We start from the raw sequence: 27,367 nt of genomic DNA, 5'->3' as shown, positions 1-27,367 counted from the left end.
CTCCTTGATGGAAACATTTCATATCTGAAAATGCAGAAGTGATTAAATGAATCATAACTTTAGGCTATGCAACTGAAGGTTCAAAATACATAGAGCAAGAAAGGCTTACATATTACCCACAGACAGGTTATTAATGGCTGCTACCTGCCTAAGTGTCAGTGTGATTTAAATGCTTCAGAAAGTATTGCTGAGTGATCTGTGTTGCGCAGCTTTGACTATACAAAGGCTCAAAGAGGTGGTATTTATTTTATATGATAGATATTTCAGGAAAGGGAGTGAATGCTTAGCAGTTCAAAAGCATTTCTCTCTAGCCTGGGATGAAGTGCTTGTCTTTTCGAAATATTAACCATTGCCTGTCAAAAACATAAAGACCTACTCCTGCCACATGCAATACCTTGTTTCCACTTTGCCTCTTTTGTTTCAAGTTCTTACTTTGCTGAAGTGGGGTTCAGAAATTGTTTTGTTTCTAACAGTACATTGACAGGTATATTCATTTTGCACAATTTAAACTAAATATGCAATAGTTCAACTAACCTTTTACTGAGTACGCTTGTACATCTCCAGTTTGTATTACACTCAAAGTCTGTACCAGAAAATGTTCAATCTCAAGCTTTTCTTAGGAAAAACAGAAGGAAGTGTCTTAGAAATGCTAACAATTTAATAGTGTAATTTTAACCTTTTTTTGAGATACAAGTTATTGTATTTTTTTTCAATCATAAATGGGTTCTTGCAGCTAAATGTAGAAGAACAAAACACATAACTGGAAGTAATGACGAGTTTTTCTTAACTGAATTTAATATTGTGTTCATCCTTATTTGTGTGACAGGTAAACTGAAACAGTTTAAGATAACACCCCAGTCAGTACAATTTACCAGGGCTGTGCTGATCCAGAATAATCATAAAGATGTATTTATTGAAAATTAAAGCTCTTATTCCAAATCATATCCACAGTACAGTGAAACCCAGGAAGTAGCAGCTGTGCACTTCAAAAAGGTGGTTTGGATAACTCCTAGGCATTTTTCGTGTTAAAAGACTAAGTAATGTTCATTCACCCCGAATAATATCTCCAATAGAGTGTTTCTTTTCAAAGTGCCATTGCTCCCATTAAAATGACTGATGATCCTCTCGCACCACAAGCTCACTGTGGGGACAGTTAGGCTTTAATAAATGGCCCTCTCTCTCATAACGTACACTCTTGCTTTATAGCCCCTAACTTCACGTACGCACGGTGATGTATTTTAAAACCATTACCAGCATAGAGGTGCTGGGTGCTGCACTGAATACAAAAACTGTCATTCTACCATTTTAGGGATCTATATTTATAACATTCTGCCAATTGGTGTTTAGTTAGATTTGATCTATAACTATTCTCAGGGTATATTTTATTATTTAGTATTGTGCAAATTATGTAGTTTACCAATTACGTCAATGTAAAGTACACATTTTTACAGGTTCAAAGTATCTGTGCTTCCATTCACAGTTTTAAATCAACAGTTTCATTAAATACCTACTGTTAACCAAAAAATGAAAAACCCACCCTTAATCCAAAAAAATACCTGGGTTTCCTTTCTTGTGCTTTTTGCACGCTAATGTTGAGTGGTGATCTGACTGTGCAAGCATGTAATTGTATCTATTGTGTTTATTGATTCACTCTTGATGGTAAGAGTTAAGTCCTTTAAAATCTATGAACATTTCTTTTGTTTTGCAGAAAGTGTCCCAGTACACCGTCATTATCCAAGCCACTGACATGGAAGGCAATCTTAACTTTGGGCTGTCCAACACTGCCACTGCCATTATCTCGGTGACAGATGTCAACGATAACCCTCCAGAGCTCACTGCCAGCACTGTGAGTAGGGATGCCTACCGTGTTTGTTTTACTTTAATCAAGTGTATATGGTAATAACCTGACCTCTCTCTCACCTCTTTCCTTTGCCTGGCATGTGCCTATGAGTGATGACAACTTTACTGGTCAGAGGTATATCATGGTTCCTTACAGAGAGACTGGAGTAGGAAATAAATCCTTGGAGCCACCAGGCAGTCCCAGGAATTTAAAAGTAAAGGCATACAGTCACTGAGATCTCTCACCAGTCAGGTAGCTTTTTAGATTAATGCACCTGCTTATCAGCCAATCTTTTTAGTTTGTCAAAGGTCTATACAATGGAAGTAACAAAATAATACTTAATAATAACTTAATTCATCATAAGTGTGCAATACATAAGCTAAATCTCATATAAAGAATGGTAAAATACCAAGTTTTGTCAGAGATTAGGGTTGCTCGGGGGTTTGCTTTTAATCCTGTGTGGGTTAATGAAATGATGTTTGATTCCCATTAATCCCTTTTTCAATGCTTCTAACAGGATGTGAAGTTTTTTGTTGTTGTTTTTTTTCTGGGTTCAAACACAAGCTTATTAATGACTCACATGGTGATTGAGCCAGCATTGAATTCTCTTTGTCACATAACTGCAGTGAAACTGAAGGGAAACTAAGTCCAGCCAACAGATATTTTGGCAGTTCTGGCCCTCTCAACGGTTTTACACATCAGGGTTTTACTCTTAATTTGAGTGGATTTTTCCACTCATCTGCAGATGTACTGAAAGCCTTCAATCAAAATGTTTAATGGCACAGAAAGCAACTGGGTTAAGTAGCATAGCTTTGTCAGCCATACTTATTTACAGCCAAAGTAGAAAAATGTTTTGTCAACTTAGCTCCACTCAGTTCTATTTCAGTCACAGCAGGGGCTATATCACTGTCAGAGCTGTATTCAGCTGTTTAGAATGATGAGTATAAGCAGAGCCATCATTTGAAAAGACACATGACACTTGATCTGTCAAGCAGGGGAAAATAATACACATTTGAAATCATATCATTAATAATCATAACTGCGATAATAACAGCATAATGGTTATACCTATGATAAAAGGTCACTTACCGGCACATAACTTCAAAGCAAATGCAACATTACTGCAAATGTTGCCATATGTTATCTTTATCTTTTTTTTCTTGAGAAATAAAGCATCTGTGTACTGAGTGTTCCTTAGCTGTGCCTGTCCGTTCTGGTGGTTAATGGGACTCCCCCTATGCCTCAGAGGCAAAGAGCGGTGATGTTCTCTTACAGAGTAAATGATACCTATTCCAGGAACGCAGACGCATGCAGGCACATAGCAGCATCCTGGTGATAGAAGGGAATGAGAAAACTCAGAAGGTAATTTGTTATCGTGATGGATTAAATGAGACAGGCGAGCGTGGCTGGCGAGCAAGGTGAGCGCGCTTACCAGCCTGAGGGGCGGAGGGCTAGGAATATCGGAGCGCTGCAGAGGCAGGCGGGCGGAGGGCTGCTGTGGAGGCCGCGGCTGAAGTTGAAGATGGAGTGAGGTGACTGCCGACAGAAAAATCAAACCCAAAGAGAAGCAGACAGTTCTCGGATATCCGTACAGGCAGCAAGTCAGAGATGAGGTTAATTGAAAATTGAAAACAATGCTCAAAGCGACATGTGTAGCAGGGTAGCTGGACGTGGGATTCAATTTTCCATCTCGCAGACACAAGCCCATACGAGTATAGGCAAGTTCATTACACAAACAAGGCCAGTCTTCTGGTGTGCAAGACTCAAACACTATCGGGAGTCCTGGGGAGAAACCTCACCACAAGAGTCTCATTTAATGTGACGAGATCAGTTAAACTTGTTAGTATGTTTATCTGTTTATTTGATTTCTTGAGGGATCATAATTGACCAGTAAGATACAATAAATGAGAAGATGCAGAGCTGCAGGAGGCAGATATCATATGAATATCTTCCAGCTTTCCTTTACATGGTGCAGACATTTGCACTAAATTTAAACTTCAAAAATGTCCAATGGCTATGCTTCAGTCTAACATCTCAATTTCCCTTTGAAGGTTTATGACAACTGCAGCTATTCTTCTTTCTACAGCCTGACCCCTCTCTGACCTCTGTGCAGTCTGAGCCCTCCTGGGGCTGCCCAGTGTATGTCTGTGAGAGATGACTGCTCCACAGGAGGCTAGTACATCATGTGCCCTCACAGAGAATTGGTATCGGAGCTGCTGAGGAAGCTAAAGTTTTAACAGATTCTCTGGTGCTGCTTTGAGTCCCATCTTGACAGAATTTGGAACCATAAAGTTGGTCAGACCCCTCATCTGTCAGGGAGATTAATCTGCTTGTTTATCGGCACTGCCCTGCTACATTTATCACACAAAAATACTTATATTCTCGGCTCCAGCAACATCGGAAACCTTTCCTTTTGGTAGACAAAAATGTTTCTGGGATATAGCATTGCACAGAAGGAAAAGTGAAGACAAATTGAAAGCACCAAAAATGAGAAAAGAAAATAGCAGGTGCTGTTCTGAACACAACTTATTTTTGCAACACATTCAGGTAGGTTCATGAACGTTTTACCCAATTTCTGTTGAAGTTTCTTCCAGTGAAGCCCTTGCATTACTATGAGCCTCCTGTCTATCCTAAACCACTCTGCTAGTACAGCCTGAAATATACACTCAAATTAAAATGTATCCACTGTTTTCTTCTCAGAATGTACAGTAATCACTCTGTAGCATCTTTACCAGGAAGCTTTGTGTTCTAGGCATATGTTTTGATAAGAGGAACCTGCCATCATTTTTCCAGCTTGACTCACTAAGAGCCTGCAGTGATCACTTATTTACTTCTTTCATTGACTGGAAGAAAATGTTCAAAAATTTAGGAACCTATTATGTCATTCTACAGCTCGCACTTTTTTTGTTTGATTGTGTTTGTTCTTTTAGTGGAGGGAGGCTATTGGGAACCTGTTTGTGTTGTCTATTTTTTAAATGGGACTTTTCATCTACAGTACAGAAAAGAAATGGAAAGAAGCCAAAAGATGGAGAGAAAGAAAAAAGAAAGATAAAGCAGTAGAGCAGGAATTATCTCTGCTCTGTAACAGAGCACAGAATAAAAATGAGATTATTAAAAGTCCCCTTTGGAAACAACCCTCAGCTCCAGATTCTAATGTGATTAATCAATCTCTAAAGGTAAAGGCATTCAGAATTGACATAACTCATTTTCCTACTTAGATAATTGCTGGAACAATTTTCTGTGGAAAAAAAAAGATAATTAGATAAGTTAAAAACCATAATAAAGGTGCTCTCAACCAGTGTGAGCTCCAAGAACTCTAGCAGCACAGGGGCACTCCTGCAGGTCTAACTGATTAACACACTGCCCAAACTTAACTGGCTTCAACCACAGGGACTCATTGGAATATGCTCTCAATTAATCGTTATTACTATAATATACAATGAAGTAGCCTATTTAGATAACATAACTTGCTTACAGGTCATTTTTAGCAGCAGAGGCACAGGATTAGTACAGTACTTAGACTGCCATTGCTTGGATTACCACAGGACTGTTAACATCCCACAAAACTCAGGACGCACTCCAGGAAAGAACTGAAACGCGTTCCGCTCCATGTACTGCTCCATGCAGTTTTGTTGCTACGAAAATATCTTTCTACCTTGATAAAGCTTACATGACAAAGGTCATTTATCATCCTCTTAAAAGTACAGTATTCTATAGATCCTTGAATAATAACATCTTACAAGTACTTACAGTATATGTGTTGCTTATTTCATACCAACTAAAGGTGCTGACAGTACAGTACAAAAACTGATACATATTTTGCACTGAAGTGAGATGTTTATGCAGTCTGTTTTGGGAACTTTGCCTCAAAACACAGAAACCATTTTTTTTCTTGATCTGTTATTTTCATAACGTTGTGGATATTTTAGGCCTTTTCTGCTGAAGACTGTTATTTACTTTTTCTGTTTGTGTCTTTCACTTAATGTGCTGATAAAATACTTGATTCCCTTGAAACTGAAAGGAAAGCGAATCAATGGATTGAGCATGAAGGGGAGATAAGGTGCTTAATGCCTGAGAACTCTGGCACCAGCTGTGTTCAAGCTGGCCCTTGGGGCCATTAAGACTTCATGTGATGAATTAGCGTGTCTCTCCAGGTACACATTAGAGCTCATCAGTGAGCCTTTCGGTACACTTTAGAAAGCATCAGGTGCAGTGAAATGGTGTAAGTAATTCACTTTTATTCCAGTTCTTGAGCAAAAAAAAAAAGCCCCCTTTTTTAGACAGCACTGAGTCTGCTTGTAGTCTATAAACTGGCAAATGATAACTTTCCCATAGTAAGTTTGCCAATGCATTCCTCCATAAAGCACTGTTAACGGAGAGATAATATGCATAAAGACACAAAAAACATGCTTTAACATTAAAAGAGGTGCGCAAAATGTCAAACATGATCTTTGACACTGAGATGCTCTCTATATCATCACATGTTTGTTTTTCCAGTAATTTAAAAAATGTCTACTAACTGCTAGAAGATTTCACCAAATATCATTTTTTGGGATTGAATAACTATTTTTTAATTAATCTTGCAGCTGCACACGGGAAAGCATATCTTTACTGTTAAAATACTATGCAGCTTACTTCAGAACTTCATCAGAGCCATATATTAATTATATATAATTGCTATATTGTGCTAAATATTTCTTACTTTGAAGTAGTCTTTTTCACTGCCCATTAACAAAACAATTAAAGGTTGCTTTGCTAATCTACTATAAACCGGTAGATTCTGTATTATGTTATTTTTATTTTTTGGTTTTGTTTTATATGAGCTCATACGTTGTGCTCATATGGGCTTAAAAGGGAGTTACATTTTACAGTATATTTCGAAAACCTTAAAATAAAATAAATTACTGTCAGTTGGTAGAAAACCATACAGATAAATGAATAGTTATACAGTGAACAATGCTAATGTTAAGGTTTCCATGGAGCTGTAAACCTAGTGCCCTCTTGGAAGGCTGCTATGGTGGCAACTACTGTGAAATTGTAGGAATAAAGTAGATAATTGTCTATCCTTTAAAGTACTGCTAGAAAAATTCAGCATGATCCACAAGGCTTTTTTTCCCAGTTTTAATCAAGCATTAATTTTATTTTTTCCTAAATGAATTTAGTCTGTGTTGCACAGTTCAATAATAATAATGTCCAGAAAACAAATGTGTTTTTTACAAGAATATTGTAAATAGTGTTTGTAATGTTTTTTAAAACTTAATGTAAATGGTCATTTGTTTCACTACCAATATGGTTTCCTCTTGAAAAAGAACAAACATGTCTTGGTAATTAATTTTAAATTGCCTGGGGGCAGAGTGGTAAGAGAAGAGTGCAACTGCAGAATAAACATATTGTTTAGTGTATTTTCTTTGTGGATTTTTTCAAGAGACGAATATTTTATCTATTGAGGAAAAATGTTAATTGCCTGAGCCGTTCCACTATGTTTAACTTAAATCCCTTAAGGTGTGTCTTGTTATTGTGATGGTGAATTAGCTAGCAGGGTTACTCCACTATCAAAGTTTATAGAGTGGGTGATTTTTCACATGAGACTGATAGAGATAATAATTATTAAACAAAATTCTGTTTTTCAAGCAATAAGAGCTGCCATTCAATGAAAATCTAATGAGCCTACTTAGTATACAATGAGACTCTATACATTCCAGTGTGAATATGCAGATAAAGGTGTTGTTACTGTATATAATTTTCTTATGTTCATTTTAATAGCTATAATGACTGAAATATTAACGAGAACACCAATTTGCTGTTAAAGTACAACCAAAAAAAAACTGTCACCTGAATATTCATGCACGTCATTTATGTATGCATGTGCACATGAGGAGAAAACAGTGCTTATGAAAGTAATTCACTGCTTCAGTGTTTTAGAGTCTGTGTATGAGCAGAAAGTATTTTTTAGTAATCCACACCTCACAGCAGTACCCTTATGCTGTTAGACATTTTATAAGAATGAATTATGTTATTCAGTCTAAACTAGTTGTAGCGAGAAGGACAAGAAACTGAAGGAGTGTAAGAAAGGAACCATTTTGTCAAAGGTAATTTTTTTTCCATTCAGCTTGAACTGCACAGAGTGAACTCAAAGCAGGCTCGGGAGACCCTATAACCTCTGCCATATAACTTACTGGGCAGTGTTGTTCCTTTGTTTTTTCATCAGTGCCAGTAGGAGCCACAGTCAGTTGGCGTTGGATTAAGGTTCCAACAGAGCTCTTGGGGTCAGTCACTGCTGCACGAGGTTATGGTTGGAGAATTCCACGGGTTACCTGCAATGTTCTAATCCAGAGAGCTGTAACGCATTAATTCATTACCTGGTGTGGAATAAAGATGGAATCTACATTTAGGCAAACCGCATGTAGTGAATACACATTCACATCTGAATGTGTATTTTGGTGCCTATTTATTATTGATGATATCATAGAAAATGGTTTATTTTTTAAATGTTCTTCCAAGGAAAACCATTTTGCATGTGTTCTTTGTCTGCAAAAGGAATTCAGGATATCTTAACATGTCCATGATGAAAGTACTTGAGAAACATACAGTACCACATTCTAACATATGCTGTATTGTAAATATATATGGTATTGGTTTTTCTTGTGACATTATTATTATTAGGTTTGAAATATATGAAATATGCCATGACATGGCTTAGTTATTAATTATTGTCTATAAAGATGTAGGTTGTTGACGTTTATGTAAATTAACATACCAATATGAATATTTTGAAAAGCAAGATTACTTTACCATGGAAAAAAGTCAACTTTATCAGTTTTAAACTGTATGTATTATGTAGTTACAATACGTTAAGGAAACATTGCTAAGGACTTACAAGTATTACAAATATTTATGTAACTCTAAGAATCTTTACATATTTCTACATGCACTAATTACATGGTGTTACTTGCAAGGTGTTACTGGATTTTTAAAAGGCAGATGACTCATACAGGAAATATTATGTGTGTGGTACAGTATGTAATTTGTAAAGTATTGTTTTGTAGCTTACTTGAAGTGCAACAGGCATACTTGCAAATGTATACTGTATATCCGTGCAAAATATATGTACTGTATATTTCTCAAGAAATCCTATTATATAATTTACAGCTTTAGAGATTAGAAAAAAACAGAAATAATAAAGCAGTACGATTTATTTTTCAGTTGTATAAATTAAAAAAATCCTTTATTTATACAAGTAGAATAAAGAAGCCTTCACTAGAACTATTAATAAATTACTTTGTTTGGCGGTAGGCAACAAAAAGCGATTTAGTTGATAACTGAACATATTATGCAAATATATTTGCTTGCAATAAACCTAGAAACAATATCATAAAGGGATCAAATGGAAAGTTATGTGGATTTCTTCTAAACACTCATAATGAATATTTTATCAAGCCATGGTTATGAAATTGAAACCTCCACAGGCATAATGTAAAATTAACCATTCTGTTGATTTTGTTTAATACAGGCAAATGTACTGTAGTCTGTTATTGCTGGAGTCTTCAAGGTGATCTTACTGTATGTTATCATTTGATGTCTGATTTTTGAAAGTAAAGGAAAGGATATTGTACAGTAGGTATTGTAGATAATCACGATGGGGATTCAAAGAATGAAAAGTGATGTAAGTTTCCCCTACAGCAGATCACTCTTGCTTTAATTCGGTACATTTTGTTTTGCTATACTGTGTATAAGTTGATTCAGATGAGAAATGAATGTAACTGAGATAATGAGAGCCTTGCATCTCTGGTTGTGTTCTTCAGTAATATTCTTTTGGATCTCTTTTTCCTACCTCTTGTACTAGCGGTGCAGCACTTTGATTTTTGCCTCACACGCTGCCAAAAATGTGACAAAGAGACGACCACTGCGTTGTTCATCTTGGACCATCACTATTAGAAACAGGAAAGAGGGAGTTCGTGCCAAAGATTAATGAAAATTTTGAAGTTTTGCTAAAGAAATTGAAAGAGATGCAGCTCTGTCTTCCAGCGGCACACTTCTCTGATTGACGATGCCATCCCCTGGAAGCGAAATTGTTCAGCCTCCCTCCATTATTATTGATTGCTGCTGCGAAGCTCAGTGGGCTTCCGTCTTGATGACACTAATCACTCTAAAAAGCAGCCTTCCGTTATGGTCCTTGACTGGTGTATAAAGAGATCCTTTATTATTTTTATTGTTGACTATTTTCTTCTATTTTTTATATTTAAAATGTATTTACATAGCTGTCAAATTGGGTGTGTGCATAGATGACTGGTGCCTGTAGTGTTCTTTCAGTTCCTCTTATCAAATTATTTTTTAAACAGCATAGTCAAGTACACCAAAAGCATGGTGAGAGACACATCTGATTATTTTATATTATAAAAATGTTACAGACTTTATGTACACATTTGAAACAAGGCTTTCCTGTTAATAGAGTATCTTTTATGGAGGGCAGCAAGTAGCCATGCTGTCTCCACAGGACAAGCAAAAACATACCAGTTTGATGGCTCATTTTCTATGTTACACTGACTTGTGCCAGGCCAAAGCCAATGTTAGGGATAGCTGTGGAAGTGGTACTGAAACATGATGTGCTTTGAAGGCAATACGCTGATAATGACTTGTCATTTTGTAATGGCGATACTGATATGTGAACATATATTGGACTTTAGATTCCAGTTCTATGACTAATGACTATGATTAAGCTTCTAATAGGAACCATGTCCTACATTTCGAACGTACACTGTCTTTTAATCTCCTAAGAGGTGAATGCAACATCTGAAAAAGCTCCTAATACAATCAGTGAACTCATACAGTATGTAATTTTAACTAATGGGATGTTCTCAGCTACATCTCACCGCACATTTTTCAATTTCTTAAACCACTATCTGGTATTAAGCATTGAAAAACTCTCATCCATTTCCATATTTTTATTAGCCTTCTTTCTAAATATTAGTTACTGACGGGTAATGGTGGCCATATGTAATATATAATAGAGTTCATAACTAAATGTTGACAATCCCCCAATTTGTTCCAATTACCAAAACTAGGTTGTAAATACGGACCACTATTTCCTAGTGACAGTTCTCAATAAAGACTATGTAATCGCTTTGTTGGGTTTTAATGTTCTGAACTGTATAACGTTTACATTCTGTTTTTAGATATGGAAAATAAAGTTTCATTGCACTGCATACAGTATGTAATGAATGTCTCATTTCAGGATTACATAAAACGCTTTAGAATGATATTGGCTTTGAAGGTTTGGGTCCGTAAATCAACCTTAACGTGAGAAAATCTAGTCTTTTGGTCTGTGTCAGATATCTATTCCAGTTTGAGCATTTTTCCATCTTTTTTAGAGTCAATTAAAAATTCAAAGCTGTATTCTGTGGAACTGACTATGATGTGTGAGTGTAATTTCCCAATATTATACCTTTTATATATAAAGATCCTTGTTGACATTCAATGCATCTCAAAGGAAAAGTTTCCATCTTTTGTTTAGACATTCTTTCATATAGCTAAACTATAGGATCAATCAGTTGTGTATTGTATTGCCTCTTACAGTGGTATGGCTGAAAGTCTACAAGTAACCAATCACTGTGACAGTAACTGCAGTGTATCACCATCATTGTCTTCTAGATGTTCACTATAAAAGACAATGTAACATTGTGCAACACAATAGCCCTCTACCTATCTAACAGATAGAATAGTCTGAGGACACCTAATTCTGTTTTACATACAATATATTAAGCCAAAGGAAACAGCTACAGACAGCTGTTTCACCCATAGATCACACTAAGATCTAAAGATTGAAAACAAATATGACCTGCATTACTCACAATGCCAGTTGCACACTGAGAGAACAATGTTCCTAATAGATCCATGTCTCCCTTTGTTTAAGCTACTATACATAGTAATGCTAGATATACAGTAAGTGGACTACGGTATAGGAATAGTATGGTACATGGTCAGATGTGCACAATTCTGTCCAACATTGTGTTCTGTGAGATTTAAATCTGAGTGAAGGGTGGAAAAGTCTACTTTTCTAACATTGTTCAATGCCAGAAATACTCAGCTTTATAGTGTGTGCAACTGCAAAAAATAAAAACGCTGACTAGCAAATAACTGTACAACTGTAATACTACTGCCATATGTTTACCTATCATTTTGAAAGACAATTAGTGATACTTGATGGCTGTATCATAATAATGTCCTCCTTCCCAATAGCCAATTTCTACAGCTCACTTTTTCCTCTACATTCTACTTTATTTTCTGTCTATAACCAAAAATACTTTTTTAGGGAAAAACAATTTTCTGCCATTGTCTGTTACAGCACTTACAGTGAAGTGTTGCTCACTGCAGTCATGTCTGTCCATGTTGGGTTAAACTTGCCCCAGGAAAGGGACAGTATTAATAGATTTTGGTCTCTGTTGTGCTCCAATGGCCTGTCAAACTGTAGTATAGACTATAGTGAAAAGGTCACATAAATGAGAGTGGACAATGGTATAATCTTGCCACTGTGATGTCACTTTGACAACCTCTTCTGGGATAGTCTGCAATATTGTTCATGGATGGTGATGATTAATCGATAAACAGTGGTTTGATGCCTATTTCTGTTCTTCCCTTTGAGTGCTTCAACACGAGGCATGGTGCAAAATTTTACAAAGTTAAATTTTGTATAGAGTACTTATATACCCTTATTGCTAAATGCTGCATATGCAGAAATATAAAAAGTGCATCTTATACTTAGCAAAATGTTGTGTATATAACAAGTTTATGTGTGACATTAAGCAAATAAAATTAGAAAATACACAATGTAAAAAGAATGCTTTGCAACATCTTTAATGATTGTTTGTTTAATTTTAATCATTGCTAGTAGATGCAATACTTTTAACTCAGATTCACGTTCTGGTAACAGAAAACAAAGCTTATATTGGAGCATTCTTGAAGAAAGCCAATGTAATACCAATTTAATGTAAGGTTTTTAGCCCCACAAAGTAAGCTAAAAAGAAAAAAAAAACGATGTATTTGTGCACTGTTTACGTGTCTCATGTATCTGCAAGAATTTATAAACAACTTTAGAATGATTATTACATTATTACACTTCACAGCAGATGGCGTTTGTTAAGTGTTCTCTAAATGGCTTACACAGTGCAAGAAGAATAGAGCTTACAGTTTGAGTAAGAGTTATGTGTGGTAAGTGGTCTGTAAATGAGAATGCAAAACATTGCCTGCAGAGTGTAGAGGTGTGGATATTTTGTGAAACCAGAGCAATCTTGAGCGATACTTGTGTATCAGTTTTTAATTCAGATATAAAATACAGAAACCAAACTTAGTTTCCAAAAAGGCCTTAAGACCCAGTTAAAGCTTGCTTTCTCACAATGATAAATGTGTTTTTCAGACAACATTTGAACTCTTACTCCATTCCAGATTTCTGCTGACTGCCTTCTTTCTTTGTCTGTTGTATATTTCCCATAGTTTTCAGGCGAGGTTCCGGAAAACCGAGTGAACATTGTGGTTGCCAATCTAACTGTGATCGACAGGGACCAACCCCACACTGCCAACTGGAATGCTGTGTACCGGATAGTGAGCGGGGATCCTTCTGGCCACTTCACCATCCGGACTGACCCTATAACCAATGATGGCATGGTTACAGTGGTGAAGGTAGGCTATTACATTGGAATACTGGGAGGCAGCAGACTGCTGTGCTTTAATACTTGCAAATTGTCTCTGAGAATGTGTAGCTGCCTTTAAAGAGAAAATGTAACCTAATTAAAAAAGTATAAACGAAACAAGCACACTGACATGACTTTAGTGTTTAGTGTTCTATAAGAATCGTTAACAACTGTCATTGCAGGAAGGATGCTGCTATAACAAATTATTCCTGTTAGAAAAAACCCTACCTGAACATAATTGAAACAGACCACCCCCTGATCTGGTAGCATGAAGGGGAAATCTGCACATAAATTCTCTGTAGAAGTGTCTAGTCAGGAACCAGAACACAGTCCTCCAAGCTGAATACAGGTCTCCAGAAACTCCATACCCTGTCGGACCAGTTCGCCAAATGCCTTCTTCCTTTTTACCAGCAGTTAACATGGCTATGACCATTGGAGATTGTGGTTATTAGTTTTAACCTTAATTGGTTTTCTTTCTCTAAAGGCAGTGTTTCTATATCAGATGCTGTGAACTGGTGCAGCTTCCTCAATTCCCTCATACAGATGTACAGTATATATAAGAAAAAAAATGTGCAGATAACTTGGAAATACCATTTTTCCTACATTTAATTTCTGTCCTGAAACACAGCCATGCCATCACAACTTAACTAGGGTTAGATTCTGGAATTCCCAATAAATTCTCAGTTTATTTGTTGATATTCATCTTCATTGAACACCAAATGCAGGAATTTGAAAAGTTTATTCCTTTTCTTTCAAACATGTGCTTTTAGCGCAAATTCATAGAACATTCCCTTTTAGGGCAATTCAGTGTATATAAGCATTTAATAGTGTGAGGAATGTCTCATCTACCATCTTACTATCGCCTAGCTAGTAGGGAGCACACCCTGCCTTATCATTTCCGGGGAATTGAAATTTTCAGCTTCGTCTGAACAAGACCAGTCTTGCGTATCTTCATCAGAAGTCTTGCATACAGCTCTAGAGGAGCCGTGAGGACAGCCTGGAATTGATCATGTGATGTAACCCTTATTTAGTAAAGAGTTTGATTTCCACAAGCTTGTCAAGCTTGTTGTGTATTATTTCCTTCCCAGGAGTTCCAGCATTCACTTTGCTATTTGAATTGTGGCATAGCAAACTATTTGTTAAGTTATAATGGAAGTTATAATGAGTAGCTGCGTCAGCATGTGGGCTTCAGAAGAAACGAGTAAAGGTTAATTCTGTACTGAAAGGAAGAAATGTTCTTTGAAAGGAAAGCAACAGAGACCAGCCTCATCCTCAGTCTGTGTTTATGATACATTCATCTCTTTTTAATTCTTTCCTTTCATGTCCGATAAAATTTATCTCCCTCTGACCATCTTTCTACTATATTTCTATTCTCTCCTCTGTATATCTGAAGAAGCTTTGTTGGCTGAAACGCGCCTGTTTCTCTCTCTCTCTATGACTATTGTCTCTTTAGCATCTCTACTTATAATCTATTTACTGTATATATAGTATGTAAACCTGTACATTTTGCGAGAATACAATATAAAAGTAAGAAAAAAAGCATTACAAATGCAAAAATCCAGTAAATCAACAACAACAACAACATGCCTTGGTTACTGCAAAACTTTAAATCACAATGAAACCTGTAAGGGAACACTGAGCATTGTTTTTCCTCTTTGAGGAAACCTTGAATTTTATTTTGCACATCTCTTGCTGTGGGCTGCAGTGCGAGCTGTGCGGTGGAATTTCATGTCATTTGAGAGCCACGATGAGTGCAGTCAAGTGGAAGGACTGTGAGGTTGGTGTCAATGAGAAAATAACTGAAGGCAGTGCTGAATTCATAAGGGGAGAAACACTAAGACCATGGCTGCAAATTAAATATTGATTTCTCAATTATAAACATGTTCGCTTTTATGCACCCGTAATATTTTATCTGCTGTAATAAATTCTGCAGCAAAATGATATAGCCTCCTTCAGTTTACTACTGTAGGGAAGAGTCTCTTAATGAGGATCCATTGAAAGGTCTAAACCCCATTTCAAGCCAGTTAGCACAGAGAAAGAGAGCATGGTTGTGTGCATGTTAATGGCAGTCTCACTTTTCTGTCATAAGCCTGCCTATATTTATGAGTCCTTATTCTTCATTTTATATTTTGATCTTCTCCACCCAAGAGCAACTTGGTGAATAGTCTTGATTATTCACCCTTTGATTTCAAGGCACGTGTTACCCCAGTGAAGTGTCATGTACTGTATTAAGTTCTATTTGTTATCTCTCGTTGGCACTTCCCCTAATGTATTTTCCTCTAAAATAAGAATTCATAATACTGGAAAAAAATCCTCAGGTGAGTTATGAAAACATTAAAAAATAGAAATTGGCCTCATGGTGGGTGGGGTGGCTGAGGGGGTTTAGAGGCAGCTATTGTATGCGAAGGTCCTGTAAAGTGAAAACATGCTGTGAAATGAACCAAGACAAAACAGTGAACGATGTACTAACAGCAGGTACGCGGAAGTAGTTTTTACTGGAACATGTGAATGGCCGATGAGTCAGCCCAATCAGGGCTGTTATTAAAATAAAAACCTCTCTAAAAGAAAGCAACAGCAACCATTTGCTGTATTTCGTATGGAGAGTCTTGTGTCAAAAGTACAGCATGCGGTAGATGATTCAGAATATACCCCTTTCATTTCCAATGGGACCTTATTAAAAGATTTAGTTATATTTATATAACCAAATTATAATATATACACTATATTATAATTATATACACTATAATTATGCAAAATAATGAACAATATGGTGGCACAGGGGTCAGCATTGCTGCCTCTCCTGGGTGAGATCTGGGGTGGTATCTGCGTGGAGTTTGTATGTTCACCCCATGTTTGCGTGGGATTCCTTTGGATGATCCAGTTTCCTCCCAATGTCCAAAGATATACTGGCAGGTTAATATGCGAAAATTTGCCCTGGTGTGAATCTGTGCACGTCTGTGTATATGTGTCTGCCCTGCAATGGAGTGATGTCTTATCCAGGCCGTATCCTGCCTTGCACCCGTTCCTTGCTAGCATTCTCCCCCGCGACCATGAAATGGATGAAATGATCAAAAAATATAAAAATTCTAAAATGATGCAATAGAAATCCTCCTTAATTTAACCATATTTTCCATTCCTCCCTCTGATGACTGAATAGGGAGCCCAACTTGTGCATTCTAAAAACTTGCAGATCATTTAGCTTGATTGACATTGACAGCAAATGGGTCCTGATAGCTTTGACTACCTCTGCTGTCAGAGGGTCACAGTCCAATTGAAATGGATTCGAGAGCCAGGATTCTGGCTGCTGCTTCACCTTCAGGGCTGGAGTCACAGTGTGGATCATCTCCGCTCTTCTAGCACTTGAGAAATTTGCATACTAATGCACCTCACACCTCACACTGCCGCACACTTTTAATTAGCAATTAAAATATGTAAATCATAACGCAGAATGAATATGTAAATCTCAAAAAGTGGATTAATTGAGGAAAATGTGTTTGGTTGAACAGAGAGCCCAGCTGTATTCTCTCATTCTTATTGAAGAACAACTAACCACTCAATTTATCCTATAATTGCAGACCAAACACATGAGGAGGTATTATCAAAAAATGTCTCCCTGACAAGGTGGATCAAAATGATGAAATGCCTTCAGAAAACCCTTTAAATATGTATGCATGCCCAGTTCAGGCTTCACACCGTCTTAGTTCTTATGGTGTTAACTTCAGACTTTTGCAGTGTTGTCACATCTGTCAATTTGAATCCCTCACCATCCACATAGCTAGTTTAGAGCTGCGTTTTACAGTATATCACAGCTTTGTCTATCATGATCAGTGGTGACATGTGCAGAAGTATCTTTATTATTAAAATAAATCTGTATCTTAAGACACAAATCAGTTTATTGTTTGTATTTTATTTATACCTACTTTTCTTTTCCTTTGAACTTGTGATCATAGCATCTTAATAAAAGCTGTATAAAACTGTCATTGTATTTTATATTCCAGTGTATAATCCTTCATAAACCCTTATTCTACTGACATAGCATGCCTTTCAGTTTTCATATTGTTGAGATGCCACAACAACATGTTATAAATACTTAAAGCATGTCATGTCCATTCACACTGTGTTTATGAAGGATTAAGGGTAGGGCTATAAAGCAGTCTTAAACTTTAATTAAGCTCTTTATACTTTGAATGTATTAAATGTCATTTCAGCATAGGTATATTCTTAAACATTCCTCCCACACTGCTTAGGTTTTTTGTTAAGGTTGTCGGTATTCAAGGTGATTTTCTAAAAAGGTTTTAAGAACTACATATAGTCGGAATCCAGAGCAAATAAAAGTTCTTCTTTGTTGGTCTTATTCACTCTTTCCTAATGCTCCACCTGCTCAATGATGCTGTCTCTGTCTTTACAGCCTGTGGACTACGAGATGAACCGCGCCTTCATGCTGACAGTGACTGTGTCCAATCAGGCCCCCTTGGCCAATGGCATCCAGTCCTCCTTCCAGTCCACAGCAGGGGTGACCATCTCTGTGATGGATGCCAACGAGGCACCTTTCTTCCCTTCCAACCCCAAACAGATCCGCTTTGAGGAGGGCGTCCCTGCTGGCACCACCCTAACCACTTTTGCCGCTAATGACCCTGACCGCTTCATGCAGCAGACTATCAGGTACAACAACAAAGTTTCTGTAACATGTCCTTCTTTGCCAATCCATAGCCCCTTCAGGACGTACTTGTAAAATCAGTGAATGGCCTAATGAACATTTTAGCCACATCATTTTTTAATGCCTTGCCCTTTAATTTGGATAGGGCAAACCTTCTGGTAACTCCAGCTTTGCAGATCTTGAGCGGCAGTCCTTGCTATCATCAAAACGTTTTTCCAAACAATGAGACAATATATTCATGCAGGGTGCAAGCATGTTTATGTCCGTTTCGTCATGGCTTTATAAGAGTCAGAAAGTCCAAAAATGTATTTTATATCAAAATTGAAAACCCTGAATCAATTTGTTTGCAACTCCTTTTTCATAAGCAGCTAGTTGATTTTCCAGATGCCAAAATAGGTTGCAAATGAACAGGATATTGTGCTAAAAAATAAAGTGCTTTAGATAAAAATGTGCTTTTCCCAAGTTGAGAGTTTTTAATTTTTTGTCAATATGTTCTCAGGGCCAGAGGAAACTTATACACAGTACAACACAGCTTCAGGCTAGTTTACACAGAATATCAAAGGAATGGTTTCCATTGGCTTGCAGGCAGTGTTTACAGAGGGCCAGGTTTGGGGGCTCACCTTTTCTCCTCCTGCATTGCGATGAGACTAAAGGAGTACCATGTAATGAGCTTAACATTTACAGAGTGCTTTTAAGGTTTCTCTTGATCGTTTTCACCGCTGTGCCTCACTGTCATACCCCAGAGTCAGATGGCTGAGTGCCATCTCCCTCATTGATTTGAGTTTGCCTCACTCTGTTCTGTGCTCACTGACTCAGAAGGCTTTTAGTATTTCAAGTCTTTTTACACAAACCCCTGCAAATATAGACACCATTTCAAAGGTCAAGAGGTCATTGTTTTTTTCAAAGCGTCCACCCGTCTGAACATTATCATTATAATAGCGCCTCAGAAGAAAATGTCACACTGTAGGTCAGACATGGGTGTCCTTGAGGGCTGAAGTCATGCACGTCTTACAGATAGTCTTCAGTTAACATTTATATTAATTTTTACCCCAATAATGAATTCAATAAAGTAACAAAGATGTAATTCACAAGCTGAATGCCAACCACAGAAATTTGTAACCCTTGAGAACTGGAGTTGCCCATTCCTTCTCTAGGTGTTAGAGAGTACTATCTCTAGATGTGTTATACTTTAATGAACTATTTTGCCTTCATCACATTACTGTACATCACAACTTCCTATCCATTACAAATTAATTTTACATTAATAGGTTTGTCTCACTATTATTTAGTGTAAACAATGCAGTTTAAGTTTTCTCTTTTCCATTCCCTTTTGACATGGGTACTCAAATGTTAGACCTTCCAAGGAACTGCAGTGCAGGAGCATGACAAAACCACATCTTTACTGACTGATTGTTTTGATGATTAATTATATTACATAATAAAATACCTAGTTGTAATAAAGACTTATACTGGATAAGATTGGAATATCTTGACTCTAATTAATGGTATGGCTGCTTGTGTTTTGCAAACACTTGTACTTTTCCCTTGTAAAGTCAGCTAAATTCCTTTAACAGTAAATTTCACAGCAAATGAAATTGAATTGAGTGCAGACTTGAACATTTACATTTTAATGTACTGGATTTCAGCATTCCAGCTGTAAGCTTTCTTAGTGTTAGTTCCACCAGCTGTAGATGAGAATGATGCCACCTACTCCACACATTTGAAGAAATAAAAAGAAAGAAGCAAATAATTGATGCAAAAGAAAAATGGAACTTTCATGATTGCATAAGTAAAATAAGTATAACCTAAATTAACTTAAGTGCACAAAATTACTTTAACAAGTCACATCATTAGTTGAGTGGCCTCTGTCTGTGTACAATAATAGTGGTTCTAGTGATTTCAGAATAAAAACATCAGTCTCTGTGAGGTTCCTTGGTGTTAGGGGATTTCAAGCAAAGAGTCAACTATTAATACTAAGGGCTTTTAAAGCAAGTCAGGGATAAAGTCATTGGAATGTACAGATCAGGAGAAGGGTGGAGAAATTATTGACGTCTCTAATTAACCCTATGAGCACAATCTACTCAATCATCAAGAATTGGAAGGTGCATTATATACCACCCAGGTATTGCCTAAATCAGGCTCTCCCTCTAAACCGTGAACGCAGGCAAGGAGAAAACTGGTGAAGGATGCCAATGTGAGGACAAAGAGAACTTTGAAAGAGCTATAGAATTCAATAGCTGAAATTAGGTAAAATGTGCATTGGTCAACAATTTTGGAAGCGTTTCTCAAAACTAGCCTGTATAGTGTGTAGCAAGAAAGAGGCCATTAGAAAAAAAATCTCAAAGTCCACATACCTGTATACTGTAGTCTGTGCCTAAATGATCCTGCAGAAATGTTGTGAAAGGTATTGTGGTCAGATAAGAATTGGAAATTTGGGCCGAGTGGTGTTTTTAAATAGCTTTGACTGCTTTTACATTAATTGGGACAGTTATCCAAAGCACAAGACCAAAGTCCTTTGGCCCAATGAAGTTCCTAATTTGAGTCCAATTGAGAATCTAAATTTGGGGCAGCATGGTGGCACAGAGGTTAGCATTGCTGTCTCACAGCAGTGGGACTGTAGTGTCAGTGTGCGTGTCTGTGCCAGTGTGTGCCCTGCAACTGACTGATGTCCCATCCAAGATATATCTTGCCTTATGCCCATTGCTTGTTCGGGTAAAATAGGTATTGGTTAAAGCAGTTATGGATGGATAGAAAGACTTTTAGTATGGACATAGATTTGAGATTCGTCAGTGTAGAAATGATCATTTAGACCATGTGATTTTAATAAATGACCAAGTGGGAACATGTAGATGCAGAATAACAGGGGGCCTAATATCAAACCCTGGGGAACACCAGACCTAACTAACAAAGTGTTCGTTATGACTGTAAGATAAGAGTTGAACTATTAAAGAGCAATTCCAAAACACCAAAATACACCGTCAAAATGGGAGAGTAAAGTGTCATGATTAAAAGCATAATAATTTGATAAAAGGCTAGTTTAGGAGATTCAGGAGAATTTGGGTAGATAGAGAACCAGAATCAGCTGTTATTAGGAGATTGTTAGTAACTTTAACAAGGACAGTTTATATGCTACATACAGTAATTGTCTAAAACCAGATTGGAAGGGTTCTAAGAGGCAATGAGGAGATTGTTAAACTAAATTGCAGTAGCACTTTCTAAAATATTTGCAAAAAAGGGGGCAAGTTAGATATAAGATGACAATTGTTTAAAGTTGTCCAAAGCCATGTTTGGTTCCTTTAGTTTTGCTGCCAATTACTGTAACACCTTACCATTAGAAGCCTTCAGTTTGAGTATTTAGGTTTTGACCAAAGTATTAAGTTTAAAAATGTGTAATGTATCAATTTGTAATTTCACAAACCAGGACACCACAGGATAGGTCTGAATACTTTCGCAAGGTGCTACTGTATATTTCTAAACACGAATCTCATTGAAACCTGGTACTATACTGACTTTCAATATAATGTTAATATGTAAAGATTAATCACTTATCTCACACACTGCAGGCTGTTTTTTCTTCTGATATTTTTAGATTCCAGGTATTTGTGCTGACATTGTACTGCCTTTAGATTTCAAGTGGCTCATCAGTGGGAGCTGAAAACACAATTGGATGATACACAGGAGGTGTTTATTTCTGGGTTAGTTTTAGCAGCTCAACGTTAAGAGTCTTCCAATTATCTGTGACAAAGCTGTAGTTATTTAAATCTAACTATTGACTGTTACTACAAAATATCCTTGCAAAGAGTTATTTGTATTCATTTGGTGTTTTGGCCAGTAGCTTTCCCTGTTCTTTGTTGTGAAACGAGAGATTAAAACGTGTGTTGGTGAAATAAGTCCACCTCTCTATAAAAGGGAAAATGAACACTATTTAAAAAGACTTTAAATATTATATACAGTGACTAGATTTAAATCTATTTCCTTATTAGCAATACTATCCTACACTGGTTGTTTATTTAATAACATTTCAGACCTCATATTTTAATTTTCAAGAAATAACAGAATGTCCCAGGCCTGGACTGGATGTTTTCTGTATTGGTGCATAAATGTGTTGTCTACACAAGTACAGAAGGGCTTTCGTAAAAAAAAGGGTTGTCTGAAGCTTGTCTTTTAAACTTGTTTTTCACACTGCAGTTTAGTGTCTTCTGAAACATACTGTACAGACCTACAAAACAGACAATTATTTTGAATTAGTCCAATTATTTCTTTAAACAATTAAGATCAGAGGTACTGTAGTAAGAAGATCCCTGATATACAGTACACCCGTAAATATTGTAGCAGAATCCCCACTTTATACTAGCTCTTGGAGACCTTTGCACATGAAACTCTCAGTGCATAGAGCTACATAGAACCATTCTATTAAAGCTCTTAGCTCAACACAGAGATACACTCAGCAGGTTAAGAAAGCTAGGCATGATCCAGTACAGAAATACAAAATACACAGACATTATACACAATGTGGCTAACAGCACCTCTCCGGTCTACTGGACCCATCTGACAGATGGTCAACTGGCTGATTCCATTCCAATTAATACCCAGGTGAACATTTAGACATTCCATTCAATTAATTTCCCAATTTACAAGAAATGTTTCTCCCTCCAGAGTCTTTGGCAGCCCCTAGTGGCTGTCCCTTAGGTGGTATCACTCTTAATCTCATTCCCACAGAGGCAACCTGTCATTATAAATACGATATGCATTAATATATTTAACTACAATTTGGAGTTTTCTTCTCTTTCTGCTATCAATTTTACTTTCGCGTTTCTAATACAATTCATATTTTTAATCTAAAACCCAGTGCTTCATTTCTGAAAGACTTTGCTTTGTGGTTGTTGTGAAAACTATTGAGTTTGTTTTGATCAATTGCTTCCATTATCACATCCAATTTTTTGTTAAGTGTTCAGGTTTAGCGCCCAGTCTCTGTGCCGAGTCAGTGTGGATTTTTCTGATGTCCTTTACATTTTTAGCCCGAAAGCTCACACAGTGTTCAATGTAGCCTACATCAATCGCTGGCCCCAGCAGAGGTATGTATATAGAGAATCAGTTCAAAAGACAGAAGAGGGGAAAAAAATCAACTCTGTGAAATATGACAACCAGCAGACCCAGGAGCAGTATAAAAAATGCATGGAAACACTGGATGTGTGGCTTCTCTGTGTATTTCTTATTTATCTATTCCCTTTGTAGCAATCACATGGAATGTCTTGTCAGTCTTGTTTGACAGGTGATGTTGTGTCCTTCCCATAGTATAATAAACTAAAGGTCAGTGAAACACAAAGGCTCACTGACTCTGCACTTTAAACACAAGACATCTAAAAAATCTCAAAAATCTTGTTCTCAGGTTCACACAGAGATGACCTAGCATTGTATTTCTTCTGCTCCTACACACACTTTTCTCTTCATTGGACAACAGCAGACCTATCATGTGCCAGTTTTATACAATGTGTATGAGCTGTGTGAATTCAAGACTGTACGTTTCTTTTAAAATTACCTGAGGTGAAGCTACACATTTCTCAGTGCTTTGCCAGAGCAACTCTTCAAAATCACCCCTCCTGCAAATTGCAAGAGACCATAATCATTGCACTTCAGAGGAATACGTGTTAAACACAATTATTATTCCATGTATGGCTACCATAGATTACTGTGAGGCTGCATGTGCTTGTGTAACAGTGGAATGCAGAGAAACAGGAGTGCGGAAATATCTGTAGCTGTATTGTTTCAATTTTCTTTGAAGAGGATAAGACCTATTACTTTCAATGACAAAAAAAAATAATTCAACAAAAAAGGTACCTGCTCCCATTCTGCTGAAAAAGCTTTTTCATTAGGATCTGTTTATGAATTTTCTCACTGATTTGATCTATTGACAATATGTCAGTCCTGTTACCTATGTCATTAGCTTCTTGGGATCCAAAAGTGCAAAAGTCACTTTGAACTCCCATTTGAATTTTCCATTGTGTTTCAGTTTCTTTAGCTGTTAGTCTAATGCTACTCTAGCCCATCTGTCATCTTGCAGGGGGGCTTGTCACGCGTTAATGAGGCAACATATTCACAGTTTGATATCATGGATGAAGAACATTTTATGGTCCTAGCTGACAAAATTATTAGCGTGTGTGAAGGGTGGGGGGTCATTTCATTCCTCTTTGTTTCTCCCAGCTGTAAAACTAATACCAAATGATGGAGGGTTTCTACATTCTGATAATTATTTCAATCCTTTTAAAGGAACTGGTGTCGTTTCAGCCAAGCCTGAAAATATATGATAATCATTTTAAATAGAGCTGTAAAATGAATTTCCTAACTCTATATAAGGGAGTACATTTATAGTATATTCCATTTTCAAAGTGAAAGAAAATAAGCATAGCAAACAATGATTGAGGATATTAAGAAGTACAACATAATTGTGAAATTTCAAACTTATGTTTTGTTGCATGAGAGAAGGCGAGAAAAACTTTTGATACCAAACCTTTTACTGAGTTCTATGAATAATAATTCTATATACAATACTGCATATGTTTTGTAAATAAAGCGGGTTTAACTGCATTTAGCAGATAAATAACTGAAAAATTATTTTTTATTTTGGGAAACAAATAATTAAAATATTGCCCAAAACTTCTCCAGCTATTGATAGATAAATAGATCATAGAATTTTAAGCAGCCCAGTAGACATATATAGAGGCTGTGAGGATTAAGAGTGTTGCAGGTTCTTCCGGTAGATTGTCTTGATTTTATAAAGCTTATCTCTAGCAAGAGGAATGATTAAGTATGCCTTCTGAAAAGCACTGAGTGTTAAACCTGGCAATTAACTCTTAGTACTTTATTCACTATCTGCTTCTGTTTAATTAGGGTGAGTGCCTTAGGTCACTATTTCCTTCTGCATCTAGCATACACTCCTGAATATCTTAAAGCATTTTCTAGACTGTTTATTCCTCACCAGAATCCTCTTCCTTTTTGCCACTGAAAGTATATGACTGTGACACATGACAAATTCACACATATGACTGTGTGAATATATTATTCTAATAGATTAAAACGTGAGTGATTGTATTCACTAAAGTTAAAATAGAAAAGGTTAAAATTGGTGGATTAATGACAGGTTCTGCAAGTGAGATGCTGTTCCCTCTTGGGTAATGTGCAGCATCCATTATGCTCCATCAACACTACTACAAAGCAGACCTAGTAGAGTAATGAGAAATGACTTCAGCATTTCAATTTTAATATTAGGGAGGCAGGATTGATCAAGCCCAGAATGCAGTTCAGCCAGGATACTAGAATTAATACCCATATTCTTACAGAAAGTGACATGGCAGCTTCAATGACTGTGTAGGTCAGGACCTTAGTTATGCTTCAAAATCGAAGACAGGGTCCAACAGCAGGTAAGTGAAGAAACAGTGAAACACAGACCGAAGCAAACAGGCAAGGGTCAAAGCTGTGAAACTAAAACTCAAGGTACCAAAGGAAAATCCAGAAATCCAAACACTGAGCAGGAAGCCAAGTCCAAAAGCCAGACCAAGCACTTGTAACAAGCCGGAGAGCAATCCAAAAGTCCAAAGCCAGGGTCAGTCGACACAAAGAAGCTTACAGAAAAACTGCCAAGACCGGTCGAAAAACACACTAAGACTCAGTCCCATATTATCACCAGGGCAAGTCTTTAATATCATGTATTAGATATATTCAGGTGGAATTGATTTCTGTCCATACCTGGATGTTATGGCAACGGTCTGATTGACAGGTCTGTCAGCTGTGGTCTTTTCACTACGGCACAGACAGACAAGTTCTTCATCTTTTCTGCCACACGACACCTCCTAGAGTGTCCTCTCTTTGACACCTCCTAGTGTCACAGACCACATTGGTCTGGAAATTCTGGTGCAGTGGGAAACTCACCATCTACTGGTCTTTATTTAAAAACTAACAGGTTTGGAACAAATTAAGTGAAAAGATTAAAAACTGAACTTCAGACGGTCCATTAATCTTTTAGTTTGTTTTTTTATATGAAAAAATGCATAATTACACACTTTATTTAATGCTTTTAAAATTGGCATCCACTAGAGAAACATTATGTGTTAATTCACTTAATATACTGTAAGTTTTATTAGATCTTCATTAAGTGCTGTTTGGGTTGCATAATTAAAGTGCAATCTTTAATGCTACAGTCCTTTAATATGGGGATTAGACTATTTGTAATGTGCATTATCTTCTTGAGGTGTTAATCCTATTTTTAACTTACTATGTTGCTCCATAGCACACCAAAACGCCATCACTTGAAAGGGATCTTAAAAGATTATAATATCCATATGACTCCATGTTCACCAGGACATTTCGAGACAGAGTTTTAAAGCTAACCTTAAACTGAAAAAAATGAATGTGAATTAATCATTGTGCCTTTGCTGAAATTAATATTGATGGTTAATGACCATGCTCAGTAAACTCATTATACCCATCATCTGATCAGTATTCCTGCCATTGCTCAGGATGAGTGAATACTGAACAGTGCAGATTTGTTTAGGCAAGACTTTGCAACTTGATTTTTTTTTTATGGACTAAGCCAGCAACGTCATTGTATTAGTAATTGCAAAAAAAAACCCCACCAAAATTAAAAAAAGAAACAAATACAAAATATGCTTAATTATTATTTTTTTAATTTCTCTGCAGGGTAACTGCGGAACAATATTGAATTTAGCAGGGCTGAATTTAAATAGAATTCGAAAGTATAATTCTTAATTTAAGCATTAATACAGTTTTGTTCAGACAGGTCACTGTACCCATCATATTAGGAGCATTGTATAAAATTGTATTGTGTGAGTATATTTTTAAAATTGAAAAGATTGAGGCTTTATCACAATAAATGTTCTGATATGTCTTTTCAAGATAAGAGAAACAAACTATAGGGATCTATTAATATATATATATATCAGATAATTTTTTTTTATATGAATACTTAAATATATGTATGTATTAGTTTTACATTTTTCCTATACACAAATGGACCTACTATAGCAGGCTGTGCCTCACTGCATGTTGGTCTGTGAATGTATTACTCTTTAAATACGTGCACTAAAATATGTTGCAGACAAACTTAATTGCATGTACTGTATTTGACTCTTTGAAAGACTAATTTTTCATAAAAACAGAAAGTGATGAAAA

At 36.7% G+C, this 27,367-nt stretch overlaps 1 protein-coding gene across 1 annotated transcript in view; it reads left to right on the top strand.

The window, feature by feature from the left end:
• Positions 1–27,367, top strand: part of cdh4 (cadherin 4, type 1, R-cadherin (retinal)) — a 382,227-nt gene that overhangs the window by 337,778 nt on the left and 17,082 nt on the right. The window contains exons 9-11 of the mRNA XM_088608237.1: positions 1,709–1,846; positions 13,328–13,513; positions 17,933–18,186. Of these exons, the coding sequence (XP_088464363.1) occupies positions 1,709–1,846; positions 13,328–13,513; positions 17,933–18,186 (578 nt within the window). The remainder of the gene's footprint in view (positions 1–1,708; positions 1,847–13,327; positions 13,514–17,932; positions 18,187–27,367) is intronic.

The sequence above is a fragment of the Lepisosteus platostomus genome, chromosome 15 (genome assembly GCF_059453375.1).
Source record: "Lepisosteus platostomus isolate fLepPlt1 chromosome 15, fLepPlt1.hap1, whole genome shotgun sequence".
Lineage (NCBI taxonomy): Eukaryota > Metazoa > Chordata > Actinopteri > Semionotiformes > Lepisosteidae > Lepisosteus > Lepisosteus platostomus.
The sequence above is the reverse complement of the archived record's forward strand: the minus strand, read 5'-3'. Positions and strand labels throughout refer to the sequence as shown.